Below are 19,634 nucleotides of genomic sequence, written 5' to 3'. Positions count from 1 at the left end.
TTTTTTTTTTTTTTTTTCCTCTGCAATATAACGTGTTTTGTGTGAAAGAACGGGGCTGAGCGTGTGCCTCTTAGCAGTATACAGTGTGAAGATTTCTAAGCAGCGCAGCTTCTAAGCTGATAAACTGCTAAAGTGAGAAAATGCGAAAATGCGAAACTGCGAAAATGCGGAAATGAGAAAATGGGAAATTGCTAAAAGCGCAATGTGCAGAGTAGGGTATAATTTGAAAAAGGAGAAAACTTAAAATTTGCAATATACTTTCGTATGCTTTTAGAAAGTTGAAATTATTTTTGGTAAAATTTATAAAAGTAAAAAACACATTTGTAATTTTTTTACGGCTTTACAAAAGTAACGTGCAAACCGAGGTGACGCAAATATGAACGTGCCTGGCGGGAGAGACGACGGTGAAAATGAAGGCGCAAATACCGTTTTCGCGAACGGTGATGGGTGTTCGCTTGTGTTGCTTATGGAAGATAAAAGGGATAGGAAGGACACCCAAAAAAAGGAGTACCCCGCTAAGAAGGGGTACCTCACGAAGAATTACCCCGGTAAAAAGGAGTACACCTCGAAAAAGGCGTACACCCCGATAGGGGAATACACAGTAGAAAATGCGTACACCGCGTGTAAAGCCAACCAAGGGGAGGCCGATAAAAACGACGCAAACGTGGTAGAGGGTGGAAAATCCAAGAAAAATGAAGAAAGAGTGATCACAGGAATGATCAAGATCCTTGAGGAAATGAAAGAGAGCGATGATACATCTGATGCTGTAGATCCTGGGTTAAACCCAGGTGGTCATCAGCAAGGCACCGAGTGCGCTACGCAGGTGCAAAATGGAGACGAAGTTAACCGGAATACGTACCCACGTAGAGACGACACAAAATTGCATGTAGGGTTGGATTACTCCACTTTCTACCTTGACACCCCATATAAAATTATTAAGTGCATGAATAAAGGTAGCCATTTTCTTTTCTGGGGTAGTGACACACTGTGTGGCCAAAGTGACCAAGTGACAAAAGAGTTTAAAATGAACGAAATGAAAAAAAATAACTGCGAGGAGTTAAGAAATAGTAGGTTCATTTTTTTTGATAGGCAAAAGAAACTACTCGTGCTAAAGTACAACATCAGAAGTAACAGTTTTAATTACGTAAGTGAAAGCGACCCTATTTATGTGTACTTTTATCAATTACATGAAAAAAATTTTTTAGATGATAATATTATTAAAGAAAAAAAAAACTCGATTTTAATTTACCCGTACACATATGTGAAAGTATGGGAAAGCTTAACTTGTTACATTAACGAGGAGGTAATAAATAAAATTGAGCCAATTAATAAAACCTTTTGCTCCTCCTTCTTGGAAGAAGAAGAAAAAAAAAAAAAAAAGGGGGGTACGGGTTTGCTTAGGGAGGAAGAGATGAATCTGTGCAACCAGCCCTACATGTTTTATTCCGTGATTCCGAGGTACCCCGCAAGTAAGACTTACCCAAAGGAGGGGAGAGTGAGCGGCGGTAGTCGGCATAAGAAGGAAGACAATGTAGGGGTGAACACTACAGAGGGTGACGGAGCAGGCGGCATCAGTATGGAGGGTGACGAAGCAGGAGGCATCAATATGGAGGGTGACATCGTAGGTGTCAATGTAGAGGGTGAGGATGTAGCACGTTCGGGCGTATCGGTCGGTGACCATGAGGTTGGCCCCAATGAGCCGCCCAACGACCATCTGAACAGCGCGAATGAGAGCTACTTCGAACGCATCGATGTAGACGACAGACATAAGAAGTATGTACCGTCCGACTTAACCATCATCCATTTGGAGAAGTATTGGATTCTGAAGGAGATAATTCAGCAAGAATATACTTACGTGTATTATGAGAATGAAAAGAAGGAAGGTTTTCACAAGTTTGAAAATAAGCTTTTCTACATTTTGGGCGAATTTCAGTTTGCCTATATTCTCTTCCATTTAGGTTTTAACTATCAGTCCTTCGTTCAGTGGCGGAAGCTGTTTGAGCTCCTTTCCAATTCGCAGCACTTGGTGACCAACTTTGCAGGTGAGGGGGGTTAGCAACGTGGGGGGTATAATTTTTTCGCGCAAGGGGGGATAAGGGCGACGGGTTGACTGCTGGGTTGGAAGAGCTTTGTGTGGAGAGCTATGTTTTAGCTTCCCCATTTGTGCACATGTTCTCCATTTGTGCACATCTTCCCCTATTGTTCACTTCTTCCCCCTTTAGACTTCTTCGAAGAAGCCTTAAGAGTCATTTCCATCCACCTAAGCTACCTGAGTGATGACTTTTTTGACAACACTGACAACAGTTTTATTCTTTTTGGAGTTTACAACATATACGAAATAGTTAGTGGCGTGGGGGACGTGCAGGAAGGCATAACCAACGTGATGAATTCCATAGACTCTATAATTTATGCAAAGCTGGGGTTACATTTGCCCGACTTGTCCTTTGTGTATGAAGAGTTCCAGCCCACGTACGTAGATGACGATTAGCAGTACGAGGGACGGGCGGTGACATGGCGAAGAAATTTGTGTGAAGAAAAAAAGAGGGGCTTACATAACCCATCAGTTGTGATACCTCCAAATGGGGTTGCACAACGCTGTCGGATTTTTCCTCCATGTGATATTTTTACGTACAAAAATTGTATGAAAAAATTCAGCGCGCAAAAAAAGTTGGATAAATTTTGTTTTGTTTTGTTTTGTATTATGTTCGAAGGGAGAAATCCATAGTTTTTTTCTTTTTCACGTCGTTTGGTTTCCTTTGGTTTCATTTGGTTCCATTTGGTTCCATTTGGTTTCATTTCATTTTTTTTCCACTTGTTCTACGTTTTTTCAGTTCCCTTGGGGATACATTTTCGCGTAATAGCATTTTACACCGAACAGTTCTTACGCGTGCTCGGAATTTGTTGTATGTGCAAACATAAATAAATTTGGTTCAGCCGTGAGATAAATTTTAATTTCGTTCCGCTGAGCGGCGAATGTTCAAAGTTTTTTTTTTTTTATCCTATATTTATGTGGCACTGTGGTATGCTATTTTTAGCATGTCATGTATGCCGATGTGCTCAAGTAGCAAAGCCCACACAGTCGATACTGTATAAATGGAATGCAAAACCGTCGAAATTGCTACTATGACAAATTAACAAGTTGGAGAAACCCCATACAGGAAAAAAAAATCGAAAAAAAAAAGCGAATTACTTATCAATAAAAACAAGATATAATTTGTTAACTTACCCCCACAAAAGATTTTTTCTTTTTTTTATTTTTTCTTCACCCCTTTGTATAATCCTCATGGTTATACGTAGCTGTATCTCCTTTTTTCTTTTCATTTTCCCCTAGATTCCTGCTTCCACTTAAAAAACAAACGTTGTTGTGAATGTTTCCACATAGGAAATGGGAAACGGCATAATATACATATATGCCCACAATTTATAGGTACACGATTTTCTTTTTCGGTCGCTTCAAAGTAACTCACATTTTACTGCATTGCATTTTTTTTAAAAGAACCATAACAGATAATACAGCACACTTCGTGCAAAAAAAAAAAAGAAAAATACCAAAAAATAAAAAAGTATGAAAAAAACATGGTATAACTTGTTCTACTGTTCAGGTGAAATTTATGCCATGAAGTGAAGCCCATAAAAATTGCGTCATCGCATTATGTTTTACATGAAAAAATATGAATTAGCATAGCAGGGATAAATGAAAAGGGAAAGCACGTTGTGAGTTTTTCGTTTTGTGCCTCCATTTTTGGCCCTCATTTTGGCCCTCATTTTGGCCTTCATTTTGGCCTTCATTTTGGCCTTCTTTTTTGCCTCCATTTTTTCGCTTTACTATTTTTTTATTTGCGTATTTTTCCTCAAACTTCCATTGGAGAAATTAAAAACGCAAGCGCCGGGAAAAAGCGACATAAGTTTGTTTTACAAACGACTGTTTTAACCCCCGCTTGTATGCGTTCGTACACCATAGGAAAGGAAGTGTTTACCCCCCTACATATGCATGTACGTATATGCCTCTATGTTTGCGTGTTTATATGTATGTTACTATGTCCCCACGTTCATAGGGATAAAAAATTAATATATGCGCATTCTACGAAATTGCGCTGAAATTCGTGCAGGGGGAATATCCATTTATCGTAGTGTAAACTTTGGCACAAGTCGAGAAAAAACACGGCCATGCTATATTCGCTTACGTAGTTGTGGTAGGAAAAAGCGTAGCTCTGTGTATTTGCCCGCGTAACGCGCTATCGAACCATGCGTGAAACGCATAAGGCGAGTAGCGTCACGCTTTCTCGCGTTCACACACCTGCATTTCTCCCCTTGTCAAATTACCCATTAGTTGCGTAACCCTATGTTTTGCTCGTTAGTTTTATTCATCACGGTGTAGTTTACCCGTTTGTTTTTGCCATTGTTTTTTTCGAACACTCTTTGCCTTCATTTTTTGCTTCATTTTTTGCTCACACTTTTTGCCCACGCTTTTTGCCCACACTTTTTCGCAATCGCCGTGCACATTTTTGTTTTTGATGCATCCGCAATTCATGCAGCTGCCATTTTGCGTCCCCTACACGAACACCCATTTTTGAGCTGCCCACCCCCCCATTGTTCGTTCTTTACTGGAGAATTATTTATTTCAAGCGTATTTTTCGAAATATATTCTGTGTAGCCGTTTTCTGCCCCACTTCTCGGAAGTGAGCAGCCCCTTGCCAATCGCTGACTCTGCCGGGGTGCCTTGCGAAAGCAGGGGATCCGACGTTGTGTTCTGAATATTGGGCGTGAAGATGGACAGCGAAAACGAGAACGAGCAGGGGAAGGAACATGCGGACGAGCAGATGAACAACATGGAGGAGGTACACGAATTTGTGTTTTTCCAAAAGGAGAAGGTAAAGAGGGAGCATATAGAGCTAATTAAGAATAATATCGAGGACATTTTGAACGGAGGTAATGAACAGCTGTTTGGGTTGCTTAATTTGTTGTTCTTCACGAAGGATGCCAATTATGTAAAGAACAATTTATGCATTTGCCTGCACCAGTTATGCAGAATACTGAATGAAAAAAATGAAGAGGATATGAAAAAAAAGGTTTTTAAATATATATTGAAAAAGTTAGAATACGGGAAGTATAGCTATTTCGATAGAGCCCTTTTTTGTAAGAAGTTTTTATCCTTCTGTTCAGCATACGAAAATATATCATCAGAATTGAGGAACATAAAATGCTTCCATGAATTATTTGTGAATTGTTTATCATTCTTAGATAACCTCTTCTACAGTAATGATAAGTTGAGCGAAATGAGTCACAAATTTCGTATGCTAAAGAAGGGGGCCATCAAAAAGTTAATGGTAATTTTTTCCAACATATGTAACAGAAATAAGAATGAAAAGGGTGAGGAGAAAGAAGTGAGGAAGGACAACCCGTTGAAGGGAGAGGAAGAGATGGATTACATAATAAATGTGTACGCCAACGAGAAATATTTTTTCTATCTAATTGTAGAATCATTTGGTTTATTTTTACGTAAAAATAACGAAAAAAATATTTTGGATAGAAAAAAATATGTGGACAGATTTATCAACAATTTTATTAATCTTTTAAATACAAACAAAGAAATATTCCTAAAAATTAATAGATCATTTAAGTACATTTTTCAAAATGGAAAGGATGATAAAATATTCCAGAGCATCCTCAATCATATTCATAGGTATGATGAAGTGGCCCTAATCAATGCGTCACCTTTTTATTACTACTGTGAAATGTACACGAAGGAACACTTTTACAATTTATTAGAAATAATAATAAACATAAAGAAAAACAAAGATGTAAAGAATTGTAACATTTTATATTTTATTCTGTTTTATAAATTTCACATAAATAATGAGAATGACTCCGTTTTAAAAATGCTAATAGATAGAAACCAAAAATTAAATATTGTAAAATTTGATGAGAAAATCATTTTTTTAAAAACCGCTACGTATTTACTTTCTACGAATAGAAACAAAGAAATAAAGGACATTATTCTTGCCAACAAAAATATGATAACAAACTATCTGAAAAAGGATTTAAATGAATCAAATTGGAGTGTCTAATCTTTTTTGCGAAATTTCGGGAGTATTCTAAAAAATGACAAAGATGTGTATAAAACGTTTTCAGCACTAGTTTTAGAAATTTTAGAAAAATATGGAAAGAATAACGATAAGTTTTTGCACTACTGCTTGTTGTTCTATATCGATTTGGTGGATTCCATCGAGGTTAATGAAAAACTGCTTTCCACGTTTAAAGCCCACTTAAACCTTTGCTTAACAAAGCAGATTTTAAAATATATTTATGGGATTAACTTGTTCTTGCTTCTCTACATAAAGAATAAACACACCGCCTGTAGTGTTACCATTAACAACCACGTTAACGAAATTTTGGGGAAATGTTTGTACAACCAAAGTGAGCTTTTCTACCTGTATGATATAAATGAGTTGAAAAAAATTCCCCCTAACAAATTCTTCTTTTATGTTTATTCGCTTGTGCTGCTTCTGCATTTCCTGGTGCACGAGGAGAAAAAGACAATATCAGAGTATGTGAACGAGATGGTGAAAGATTTTCCCACTTTTATTTACTTTGACCAATTGGCCAAGTCCCACGTACTGCCCGTGTTACTGGGAGAGAAGAACGCCGAGGAGGAAAAGAAAAAAAAGGCTCCTGCAAATGCGCCACACGAGAGTAAGAAGGAAGGACTGAAAAAAGATAGCCCCCAAAATAAGAGGGACAATATGCATATGTTGACACTTCTCACCGTGCTGTGCATGTTACACTACTTAGAAGAAAAAAAATTCGACAAAACAGAGTACAGAAAAAAAAATGAGAAAAAATTCCACACGTATTTGTTGAGCTTAAAAAGGGGAGGAATTATTAACGAACAGAATTGTGAGTACCAAAATTATGTGGACGAATTTGACATGCTGCTGGACATTTTGCTAATGCAGAAGGAGGTGTGCCAAGTGCTACTGCACTCCTTCTATGTGTACCTCTACATATATTGGAACAGTGGCCCCCGCTTTAGATACGATAATGGGTACGTTCTGAGGCGGTTTCTATTCATCCTTTTGTCTTATGTGACCAAAATTGAACTGAACCCGACGGAAAGGAACAATTGCTACCTTCTATTGTTGCTATGCTTATGCCACCCGTGCATATTTTACAAAAACTTGAGGAGCTCCGTAAGTAGGAGAAGAATGAAGAGGTATATATGTGGAAACATATTGAGCCACGTAAACCTAGATACGGTTATAGATTTTATAGTGAAAGGCTCCGATTACTACAACAATGAGTTGTACAAGAGTGTCTGCTTACATTTGATCGAAGTGTTTTACATTTTGGAAATTTTACCATTGTGGGAGAAGAGGCAAGTTGCAAAAGGGGGTCAGGTGGGGGAAGGAAATGTTTCCATTTTGACAAGTCGAACAGATAGCGCAATCGTAGGAGATACACTCAATATGGAGAAGAAAAGAAAAAACAAAAAGGTAAAATTCGCATTTGGTGATACGTCGAACTATGCAAAGAACTATTCAGAGGAGGCTAATGCGGATGATGGACGGAACTTAGTAAGATTACACGATCCTGAAGTTAAAAGGAAGCTAACTGCTTTCACGAGCAAACTGATCGATATGCTAGATGATAGCAGCGTACAAAATGTGAAAGAAGACGAAATAGAAATTTGCAAATGTCCGTTTAACTCGCTCTATGTGGACAAAAATGTATACCAGCCAACCATCGTTGTTGAAAGCAAAAATGTGAAGCGAAATAAACATCTGTTCTCTATGTATGATGAAGAAACTGCGGAAATGATTATGGTGGAAGAGCTGAACAAGAGCAAAAAGGCTACCACGAGCAGTAGTACAAGCCCAGCGAAAGATAAAAAAGGAAATAAAAGCAAAGGGCTAACTAAGGAAGATCTAGAAATGGAAGAAATAAAGAAACAAAACGAGATAAGGATAAAAGTACACGCAATAGTGGAACGAAATAAATATATCCTACGGTGTATTAAAAAAATGAGTTACATTGATGATATTTACGACACGAAGTATGTAAACCTATTTATTAAAAAAATTATGGCTTTTTTGAAAAACGATTTAACTAGCAGATATTCACAGGCCTATTTGAATAAGATAATTCAGAACATGATAAGCACAAAATTGTTGACTTGCAAAAATAAGATTACGAGATGTTTGTACAAAATAAGTAAGTACAACAAGGCAGACGAGTCAGCACTCATCATTTTCAGCTCCTTCAATATGAGTGAAAAGATATCCTACGTACTGACGTTATTTTTATTCCCCATAGTACTACACAGTATTAGCATAATAAATGATAAGGACGTAACTCTGAATATTTTGAAGACGCTGGAAATTCTCCTTCACTCAAAAACCAAAATTAATGATGAAGATGCGATGAAGTGTTTACAAATTTCGTTTGAGAAGTATCCCGATCTGGACGTAGAATTGGAGTCCTTCCTTGATAACTTCAACTCGTATTTGCTAAATGAAAAAAATGTAAAGGCGCTCCTCGAACTTTGCATAACGGAGAATGAAAAACGTAGGAACGTTATCATGAAATCGTTGTACAAATTTGTGAGAGATGAGGATGCCAAAGGAGACACAAACTCATTTGACGCCATTTTTAACAACGAATTTATACACCTATATATGAATATTTTTCAGAATGATTACAACGAGGAGACGCACAAATGTTGCGAAGAAATGATTCGCACTTTGGGGATTGCTCCCGTGTCAGATCAATACAAGCTAATAGATTTGCTGCAGAAAGAGTGTAGCGATTTTCAAAATATGATCTGTAAAACCATTGTGGGATCAACGAATAGGAAAAAAACGAAGGAACTACTTTTGCAGCTAACATCCAAGTATATAACGTTTAAGGAGTATGGAAAAATTGGAATATTGAAAACGATGGAAGAGCTGGCCAAGGAACATTTTGTTATCCTCATGGACGATGTAGAATTTATTTTAAATTTTCTGTTAGGTTTATGTTTAGAAGAAAAAAGCGACATTTCGAAAATTAAAGAGTTTGTCCTTATGTGCGGTTCCTCCGTGATTAACTCGTATAATGAGTATTTGCTTTGGAGTAAAAGGAAGGCGACCAAAAAGAAGGGGAACAAAAAAGGTCCAAAGAGTGGAACGAGCAAAAATGCCAAGGGGAAGAAGAAGTCCCCAAGTGGAAAACACCAGCTGGTCGAATCGGAAGAGGAAAACTATGCACAGGAAGATGACGATTTTAAGTATTACTCCTCAGATGGTTCTGCATCATCCACGGAGGTCAGCAGTAGAGAAAATTCGAAAAATGAAAATAAAGAGTTAGAAGAAGCCTTCCAGAGGATATACAAAGTTCTGAACAAATATCGCGACAACAAAAAGAGTAACAACAAAAGTGTGGTTGACTTGGTCGTTGTGATGTTTTATGGGTGCTTAGGAGCTAACTTGAAAAAGGAATCCCTTGAGTTGTTAAACAAGTTGATAGAACAGATTCTGCACAAAGATACGGACAATTTTACCCAGATAGAGATAAGCAGCATAATCCCTAAATTTATAGAAAATTTAAAAAGCGATAAGGAAGACTTTGATGAGGAGTACGAAGATGAGGAGCTTGAAGAGTTCGATCAGATGAACCCAAATATGACAAGGTCAGTAATTAGTAGGATGAACAGTGCGAATAAGAAAAAAACAGTCACTTTTTACATCGAGGAGAAGGTACATAGCTCTCCTAAGGGGGAAAAAGGCGGAGCAGCCGCGGCAGCAGTAGATGGTGACAAAAAGGGTGCAAGTGTAGCGGCATCTGGTGAAGGAAAAGAAAGCGAAAGTGAGACCCAACCCGGGGGAGGAAAAAAAGGAAAGAAGAAGACCAAGGGGGACAAAGGAAACAACAAAAGTAGTAGTAGTAGTAGTAACTCTCTTAGCTGTAGTGCCCGCACAGATGGACTGATTTACCTGGAAAATTACGATGTAGGTATATTGGTAGAAAAAATATTTTCCATTATTCAAACCCACAAAGATTTGAAAGTGAGAAAAGGGTGCTGCCTACTCCTAGGAAGTGTTATAAAAGCACACGGCATGCATATACTTAAGAGGTTCAACATTTTGGGAAAAATTAACTGCAACATATATTCAGAAGATGTAATTAAGAGGCAGAGTTTTTACCTTACCTATGGATATTTATTCAAAGTGTTGAAGATAAAATTCGAGCCGTACATTTTAAAAAATTTCAAATTGTTGCTAGAATGTTACAAGGATAACGTAAACAATATAAAGGTCCTTGGAATAAGTGTCATTGAAGAAATTTTAAATGACTTAGGTCAATATGGATTGAAGAAAATTTTACCCTTCATAATTTTTAGCTTAAAAAATTCGAGCATTAGAAATAAAGACATAGTGTCCTATTTAGACACCCTACATTTAATCATTTCCAAATTTGACATCATCTGTTATGTGGACAATCCGACGTTGGCTAATTTGGTGAACTTACTGTGCGAGTTGGTGTCCGAAACGAATTCCAAAGTGAGGGAAATATGCATAAGGATCTTTAACAAGTTGGAAAAAATGATACAAAATAGTGAAATGAAGAATATAAGTAGGCAGCTTTTGTTATGTATTTACTCTCCAAATGATAACCATTTGTGTGATTTTTTGGACATTTTTTCTGCCATTTCGTTTCAGTACAAAATTGATAACATTTCGCTCTGCCTACTGTTCCCAGTTATTAAAAAGGGAATAAATAACATCAGATTGGATCTGAAGAAGAAAGCTTTGCAAATTTTATATTTCCTAATTTATCTGGTAAGCGATCAGTCGCTGTTCATTATTTACTATGATAGTATATTCAAAATTTTAATCGTTCTTTTGAATGATGCAATTCCAGAGATAAGATTTTTGACAGCCAAATCGGTTGGAAATATTTGCTACTTCTTAGATGTGAACAAAAAGCTGTACTACATTCAGTACATTTTTAACATCCTCATTAATACCGAATCGTCGGTAGAGAAGAGCGGCGTCTCTTTATGCCTGTCATCTATCCTAGCCAAGTGCTCAGAGACCATTGCTGAAAATTTTATATCTACTGTCGTGCGTCTCATAGATGTGAAGAAGTACATCGAGCTGAAGAATAGGCATGGGAAGAAAGCAAAGCACATGGAGGGGAAGATGATTAAAAGTGGGAAGAAAGCAGGGAAGAAGGGAGGCAAGAGGGGCTCTGGAAAAGGCTCCAAATTGGGCGTAAAAGGCAAAGGAGCAATTGAATTCTCCAATGATGAGGAGGACGAGGAAGATGGGGTACAGTTCGTTGATAGCGACATGGAAGGGGGTGCGTATTCGACCGGAGAAGGGGAGGAAGACGTCGACTACGAGGAGGATGACTATGATGAGGATGATGATGAGGAGGAGGATGACGATGATGAGGAGGAAGATGAAAATGATGAAGAGGATGACGAGGATGATGAGGACGACCGAGACGACCAGAGCAGCGGGGACGAAATATACACCCGCTCGGACGAAAGCGAAGACGACGATTTTGAAGCGGACGAAGAGGGTAAATCTTCCAAGGGGAGAAGGTACTACGAAGAGGAGGAAGAGGAGGAAGAAGGAGACGAAGAAGACGAAGAGGACGAAGAGGACGACTCGTTGACCGAAGAAGAAAGCGATAGTGATGATGACGTATTGAGCAAAAATGCTGAAAAAATGTCGACCTACTTGAGTGGACTGTATTTAATAGAAAAGAACGAAGAGAATGATTATCGCATCCAGATAGATGACGATTTGGCAAATTGGAACCTGATGTATGATAAGAAAATTATAAAAAATGATAACTCGAAGGAGGGACTAATTGGCATCTTCATATACATCCCGGAGTGTGCCCCGAGATATACAGAAAAATTTTTAAAAAAAATATTGCAAAAGTTGCTCCTCTGCCTTAACGACACAAGTGAAAAAATAAGGGACATAGCCCTGAGGTCATGCAAGGTGCTGATCGGTATATTCTCCAAAAATAACACGTCACTCATTTTGAAGTTCATCGAAAATAAGATATATAATAGCTACTGGAGAATTAGAAAGGACACAGTACTTTTGCTCAACGTATTGATTGAAAAAAATATAGAAATTAATAAGGAAGAAAAGGACATAGAAACGTTGAACTTGTTGCACGAGAGGTTTTATTTCATGTTATCCCTCATATGCATTATGAGAAATGATAAGAATGTAAATGTGAGGCAAACCGCCTATAGTATTTACAAAAACTACGTAAATAAGAGAATATTACAGGAAATGTGGCCCATACTGCTAAAGAAAATCACGCAGAACTTGTCCTCTAGGAGTACTTCAAAGCAAGTGATCAGCGCGTCAGCATTGAGCGATTTAGTTTTCAAGACAGACTCGAATAATTTGGAAAGTATATTAGAAAATATGGTGAACGAGTTTAAGACGACAAAGTATACTTCCATCAGAAAAGGAATCTCTCTCGGATTTTGTGAAATTTTTTCCAAAAATAAGTACCACAACTTGGTTGTTGCACATGTGCATAACATTATTTATATGATTAAAGAATTGGCGAATCACAAAAACACAGGAGATAAAATAAAATTACTCTCCATGTTGCTAAAAAATATTGACCAAGTTGTTTTGAAAGGCATCATTAACGACTTTGTCAATGACGTTATGATTGCCGATGAAAATAGGAATAGTCTGAAAAAATTTACTTCCAAACAGTATATCAGTTTTAAGAGCATTAAAATTTTCCTAAATGTGCACACAGAATTGGTCATTGATCTTATTGTGGACAAAGCCTTGGTACCACCGTACAGCGCTGCGAAGATGAAGCTGTTGTCCTACGTTTCGTATGCCAAGTTGAGCAGTTACACCGTCCTGTTTAAGAAACTTGTGAACATTTTTATCAATTTGATACTGCGCGGACTGAGGGAGTTTAGGAGCCACGGCTTTGACATGAAAAACTACACCGCAGTTGCGTCGTACAGCATGGACGAGAACAACCAAGAGGACGGAAAAAAAGAGATAGTTGCTTCTACGGAGGAGTTAAAAGTGGGTAAGTCGGATGGGGAAGAGGTGGAGGAAGAGGCGGATGAAGAGGAGGAGGAAGACGAAGATGAGGAGGAAGAGGAGGACGACGAGGAGGACCAGGACGACCAGGACGAGGCCGAAGCGGAAGAGGACAGTGGAGCCTTCCAAACGGATATGAACATACAAGAGATTATAATCTCCCTTAAGTGCTTCCTAAAAAATATAAGCGACAGAAATGTGGACACGCTGACGGAGATCCTCTTTGCGGAACTGCGAAAAAACGACAGCTCGGCGGATTTGTCCTACGCAAGTTTGGAAAGATGGGAGGACGAAGAAAAGCGTGCAGATGGGAACAACGCGCAGGGCGATAGCGCAGACTTGAGCTGCACGTATAATTACGCCAAAATATGCAGCGGAGGAAAATTAGCCGAACTGAAAAAATTCGAAAGCACAAAGAGAAGTGGAAAAATGAGGGAAATCATTCTGTCCATTTTTAAGTACATGTTGGATATCATAAACGAAAGGGACATCTCTGCACAGAATAATGACTCTCCAGCAGTGCACAGTTCGAATGTGACAGAGCCGAGCAGTAGCCGTAATAAGGGAAAGCTGCGAGGAAACAAACGGGTGCACATACTATACTCGAATAGAATAATTACGTACATAAGTATGATATCAAAGTATGCACTTATAGATATCAACAAAAAGGTGCTGGAAATCGCTTCTATCATATATATGTACCTAATTGAGCTGATAAAAATAGAGGATAGTAACTGCTCCTACGTGGAGACCTTTCATGGTATTATAAATAAGTATAGCAGTGATAGCAATTTTGTTCAAGTGCCAGATGGGAAATACGAAATTGTAGGGTTAAATATGAACAAGAAATTGTTCGCCTCCTTGGTGGGCATGTGCACACATGTAATTTTGCTGTCGACAAATCCGAATGTGAAAATCAAGGCAATCGACATCGTAAGAATGATATTTTTATATACCAATAAGGAGGTATCGAGTCCTCAAATTTTGAAGGTATCTGGAATTTTAATAAGAGTGTTAACGAATAAATATATTGATCAAGCCAAAATTTACATCTTCTCAACGTTCGAAGTACTAATTAGGAAGGGCAGCAATTTTATTCGACCTCTGATTCCCCAACTGCAAACGTGCATAATAAAATCGCTGAGCAACGAAAAATTGAAAAATCAAATTATTCACATTTTGAATATCATTTCGGAGAAGAAACTCTCGAGGGTGGATTTGCTCATTAATGATTTGCTGAACAATATTAATATACAGACAAATCCGCAGCAGTCTGTAACGATTTTTATGATTTTGTCTAACATTTTGAGCAGTCCAGATGTGAACATAAAAAACATTTTGAACAAAATTATTAACTCGGTAAAGCCAAATTTTGTACATAGCAATTGGAACATATCTTTTTACGCATGCAAAATTTATGTGCTGTTAATATTTTTCCACCTGCCAAATAAGAGGCAGTATTTGGAGTCCATCCTTGTAGCGGAAAAAGCGACGATCGATTTTAGCACCTACTATTTTGTTCTACACATGAGTGAAATAAGTAATTTTTATGACATCCTGAAGAGGGAAAATATGACGGAGTGTTTTAAGCAGGTGTATGAACATATGCTGAAGGACGAGATTAACAGTTTGCAAAATATTTCTTACCAGATATTTTATAATATGTCTAAGCACGATGACGAGTGTATTTCCTTTGTGTATGGCCTGTTTCCTCATTTGAAGCTACCCCCCATGGCCGTAATTTCGGTGGAAATTCACCGGTACTATTTTAAGGGCCTGAGGAACATCTTTAAAAAATGCCCTGGCATTTACAAGGAAAGCGAGCTCAACTTTTTGCTCGTCGTGGATAACCTCCATCTGGCCCTGTCCAACACGGTTCAAGTGTTTAAGTCACTGGTAGGGATTGCGCGTGATGGGTTTTTCCCCGACCATATGAATGTGCTTATGTGTTCCTATCAAGGGGCACCACTTAGTGCTGCGGAGAAATAGGGCACCACCCGGTCACCTCTTACCGCCGCCATTCCAATTCGCCCCTTTTTTGCCACTTTTACAGGGAGAAAGCTGCGCAAAGCATGTCCTCGAAATAAACGACGAAGATCATCATAAAGCCAAAATGGACTTCTTAAAAGGCAACCTAGAAGGGACAAAATATAATCAACTGCTTGAACAGGTAAATCGACTTTTGGCGAAGAAGCATAACATAAAATCGGACTCGGAGTAGTCCATCCTTTTGGTACCATGTAACATATGTATGAAAATTTTGTAAATTTATGCCCCTTCATTTTTATGCCCTATGACTAGCACCATGGGTGTAGTTGTTATGAGTCCCTTTTCGAGGAGCTCCTAAGAAGCATCCTCACATTCTGCTCGAAAAGTGGGCCAGGCCGACGTAAAAACGTGCCAAGTTTAGCCTAACTCCTGTTCAGAACTTCTGAACAACTTTTTTGTACATTAAATGTAAATATAATTTATAATTCACAAACGGGTTTTTAAAGCATCGTTTTTAATGGCCATTTTGGGAAACAAAAAGGAGGAAGCGAAGGGGGAAAAAAACATGTCTACGTCTTTCCACAATTAAAGGGTTTTTACATAAAGGTGTCACGCTTCCTGGTTGGCTTTTCTGCACCTCGTGCATTAGCCCAGTGTGTGATAAAAAAGGCGCTACTTCCCCAAGGCGAAACGAGCAGGGAGTGGAGAGTAGGCCCACGCGCCCGCACAGTTCCCCGTGCAAGAATATCACTTAAGATGTATGCGCCCACTGCGTATTCGATTTCGCTGCGAAACGAATTGGAAATTTTTAAAAAGCTTGTAGCGTCGACACATGACGGCTAAATTGTACGCCTCGAGATAATCGTTATTTTGAATTTTAAAAATTTGAAATTTTCTTATGCCCGCCTCGTTATAGACGCAAATGTAAGCATGTTCAGAGGCGTCGTAAAACACACCCCTATATCCACTTTTATTTTTATCAGGAACAATTTTTACATTTCTTGTGACATTGTGATCATATTTTGCACTCAAATTGCTGCTGTCATTGATATTAAGGGGTGTTTTGTTAGCTCTCTGTTCCTTGTCGATTTGTTTGCTATACTTTTTGCTGTACTGCTTGGACAGAATTATAGCTTTGTTCCTCGCTGACTCGAAGTTTCTTTTTTTTTTGCAGCTGAAACTTCTAAACACTTGAATGCCCTGTTTGTAATAATAAACTAGGAACCTTTTCAAAACATTATCGTAAACTATATTTTTTCTGCTATTTTGAATTAGCCCAATTCGTTGTCTTCTCTTTTTCTTGGGATAAAAAAATTCCAACCTTTTTCCTGCACAGGTATTTATAACTCTTTCATCTTTTCTTTTTTTCCTTCTTTTTAATCCTCCACTTCTTCCACTGAAAAATTTCTTATCTTGGCACAAGAATAAGTTTCCTCCTTTTAGCCTAAGTTCGGGTGTACTGCCAACGATGCAGCTGTTTCTTCTGTATTGGTTAGTGCTATTTGTGGAGCCTTTCTTCTGCTTGGGATACATAAAAGTGTGGTTTGAAAAATTCTGAGATGATGAACTTTTCTGCCTTTCTTCCCCTTCATTTTGATTAGCACATGTTTGTTTTATTTTAAATCGTGAAATGCTTCCAATGGGGTTGTTTAGGAGGCTCCCTTCGATTGACAGTAACCTTCTGTTACGCCTGCATAGTAGGTTCCCCCAGAAGATATGTGTAATCTCCTTAGTATAGAAGTAGTACCTGGGAGTCATTTTTTTTTTTTCCCCTAATCTGTGTTTTCATTTTTTTTGAGTACTTCTATTATGGGGGTAAAATGGTCACCACGATGCTAATTTTTCCCATTTTAACTGGTACACTTGGTAGATATTTGCGCGTAGTGTTGATGGCTCCCTCGGATGGTGGATTATCCCCTGGGGTGCGTGCGCGCAGTTGGGTAGGCAGATGTACAGGCCATGGGGGAGTAGCATATGCGCATTGTCACTGCCTTTGACATTGCCATTACCATCGTTATTGCTTTTTCTGTCGCTGGAATGTTCTCTTTTTTTTTCCCCCTTTTTTTTCCATCGCTAAATCGCGAACGGGTTTGCCACACCGAATGCACAATTTTCATTTGCGTGTAGGCAACAAGCGGCTATTCGTGCACTTGCTGAGCGAATACATTTCTCCCCTTGCAAGCCCCCTTTTTTGCGTTTAAAAGAGGGTTACATTTTAGTGGTTATTTTATTTTATTTTTTTACTCCTTTGTGTGAAGAAGCACATCGCCGCTTATCTAGAGAACACTGCTAATGCGCTTTGAAAGCGTGAGAACTCGTTTATTGAAAAAATTAAAGAGTGTTCCAGTGGCGCGGCACATACCGCCACGTGAATTATTATATGGGAAAACAATTTAGCAGAGAAGAGAAGCCCTCTCCCCCCCGTTCCGAATATGTGCCAGCAGAAGGGCCCACTGATGAGATAGTACTTTACAGTTACTGAAATGTGTACTCGTATTTTCTCTCCTTAGAGCGCCCTGCATTTCTGGGGTTAATAATAGCATAGATTCCCTGCGAGGAATATTAACAAGGGTGTGCGTGGATATGATGGGCTGAAGGGAACTTCCGCTTTGTTTTCCCTTTCTCGTACCATATCGCGCTTTTTTTTTTTGTCACATTCCGCCGTTGCACCATTGCTCTGCCGATTTGTGTTTAATTACCCCTGTGGGAGGGCTAAAGGGGGTGGATGCAAACATTTTCCTAAGATAAACATGCGAAGAAATGCGAAAGAGGGGTTGTTTAGACAAAGCTATTTTTACGCGGAAGGGGACTCAAACAGCAGCACCTTTTCTTCAGAGCAGCCAGAAATTAAGTGGGGTAGAACATGAACAGGGGCGTTTTAGCATCGGGAAACACACACCCGCATGTGTACGCACCGATGTACATCATCGCGTATGTAACTGCTTCCATTTTTTGGGCCTCCTTCCCAGCAAGACCAAGGCGCATAACACCAGAGGCAACACAAGGAAGCAAAAAAAAAAAAAAAAAAAAAAAAAAATGAACATTCAGCGACGTTAGAATGAGATTTCCACTCATTACATTTAACGTTGTGCTTATAATTTTGAACCAACTTATGAAAAACCACGACAAAACTTTTTTGTCTACATGTGGCGCAAAGCAGGTGGTAGAAAAGGTGTTCCACCAAAGGGGATGTAATAGAATATTTCATTTTTTAACAAAACAAAATAGTTTTAAGAAGGGGTCTAAATTATTTATGACCAAAAAGTTTAAATACAAATATAAAAACTCTCTGGAAAGAAGAATACGAAAGGGAAGAATAAGAAATGAAATAAATCAGAAATTAAAAAAAAAACATAGTGCCTACATAATGATAACTGAAAAGTTAAGCAAATTAGATCCTGAACAGAAATATTTTAAGTACGATAAAAATATATTAAAGGAATATGAAAATATTAAAAATATTTACAAAAATAAAAAGTTAGGACGTAAATTTAATCAGTTCGATTATTGGTATTCGTCCAAAAAGAAAGAAGCCAAGTATAACTATAGTAGACATGTAAATTTTACCATCACGGAGAATAAGTTTAATTTTAGAAATGTCTTTTCGTACTTTCACATACTAGAAGTTGTGCATGAAAAATTTAAGAACAACGCTTTTTATATTAACGGGCTGCAGTCATTTATTAATAAGTACTACGACCCGGTTACTCAGAAACGGATTAAGTACTACGACAAAATTAGGGAACAACTTGAGCTAAGAAAGAAAAATGGGGGGGATAAAACTGAAGAGGCGTATCAGAAGGAGGGGGCTTCTGTGGATGGTGGCATTACAGGGGAAGGAAAACAGAATTATGTAGTTCCCTCGAGTGGCTCATCAAAAGAGGGGGGAAAAAATAGTAAGTCTTCTAAAAAAGAAGCACTAAGAAGTGAAGAAAAAATGGAGTGCACCAAGAAGCAAGCGGAAAAAGACACATTCACATCGAAAAAGGAATTCTTCGAGATGATCAAAAAGAACCTAAGTGAATTTGAATATTCAAATGAAGTAAGTGAAGATTCGTCGTTTAAACTTTTCGGTTCGCCTACAAGTTGCCTTCTAAAGAAAAATGGCCCAATCGCCTATGACATAAAGAACCCCTTCATGAAGTCAAAGATGTCCTCAAAGAGGAGGAGGTTTAAAGAGAGGAGGCTCTTCGATATTATCAACTTTAAGTGCAAGAATAAACGGGAACGGCTAATGCAAACCGCGGTGCGGAAATTGGCTAAGAGGAAAATGAAGGACGAAAAGTACATTTTGGACCCAATGGAGCCAGCTTAATTTAATGGGGAGGTGAGCATCTCACTTGGGTTGGGGAAGTACACACCTGGATGAAGCTGCTAATCTGGGTAAGACTATCCCTTTTTTTCTAGCAGCGCGCACGGTTCGCGGTAGTGCGAATACTTTTGAAACTTTTCCGCGAGCGTCTTTGAGCGTTTGGGTGAATGGTCAGCTTGGGTACGTCAGCCCGCAACTGGTTACATGTATTTATTTTATTTTGTTTTACATTATTTTATTATTAT

At 38.4% G+C, this 19,634-nt stretch overlaps 4 protein-coding genes across 4 annotated transcripts; 3 read left to right on the top strand and 1 right to left on the bottom strand.

Annotated features, from left to right (window-relative positions):
• Nucleotides 1-376: 376 nt before the first annotated feature.
• Nucleotides 377-2,488, top strand: PCYB_141490 (hypothetical protein; the record flags this gene model as incomplete). Its single annotated transcript, XM_004224620.1, has 2 exons — nucleotides 377-2,042; nucleotides 2,223-2,488. The coding sequence occupies 2 exons, from the start codon at nucleotides 377-379 to the stop codon at nucleotides 2,486-2,488; spliced, it is 1,932 nt and encodes a 643-aa protein (XP_004224668.1).
• Nucleotides 2,489-7,437: 4,949 nt separating this feature from the next.
• On the top strand, nucleotides 7,438-15,309 carry PCYB_141480 (hypothetical protein; the record flags this gene model as incomplete). Its single annotated transcript, XM_004224619.1, is given in 3 exon segments — nucleotides 7,438-7,452; nucleotides 7,467-14,984; nucleotides 15,259-15,309. 2 exon segments carry the CDS (start codon nucleotides 7,467-7,469, stop codon nucleotides 15,307-15,309), a joined length of 7,569 nt encoding a protein of 2,522 aa, XP_004224667.1. The 5' UTR covers nucleotides 7,438-7,452.
• Nucleotides 15,310-15,830: 521 nt separating this feature from the next.
• On the bottom strand, nucleotides 15,831-16,835 carry PCYB_141470 (transcription factor with AP2 domain(s); the record flags this gene model as incomplete). Its single annotated transcript, XM_004224618.1, has 1 exon — nucleotides 15,831-16,835. A coding segment is annotated over one exon (1,005 nt), but the record flags the coding sequence as incomplete, so codon positions are not given.
• Nucleotides 16,836-18,444: 1,609 nt separating this feature from the next.
• On the top strand, nucleotides 18,445-19,392 carry PCYB_141460 (hypothetical protein; the record flags this gene model as incomplete). The annotated part of the gene is made up of 2 exons (XM_004224617.1): nucleotides 18,445-19,119; nucleotides 19,177-19,392. 2 exons carry the CDS (start codon nucleotides 18,445-18,447, stop codon nucleotides 19,390-19,392), a joined length of 891 nt encoding a protein of 296 aa, XP_004224665.1.
• Between the last annotated feature and the right edge of the window lie 242 nt (nucleotides 19,393-19,634).

Source organism: Plasmodium cynomolgi, chromosome 14, assembly GCF_000321355.1.
Source record: "Plasmodium cynomolgi strain B DNA, chromosome 14, whole genome shotgun sequence".
In the NCBI taxonomy this organism is placed as follows: Eukaryota; Apicomplexa; class Aconoidasida; order Haemosporida; family Plasmodiidae; genus Plasmodium; species Plasmodium cynomolgi.
Note: the sequence above shows the minus strand (reverse complement) of the source record. Positions and strands in the feature narration are given on the sequence as shown.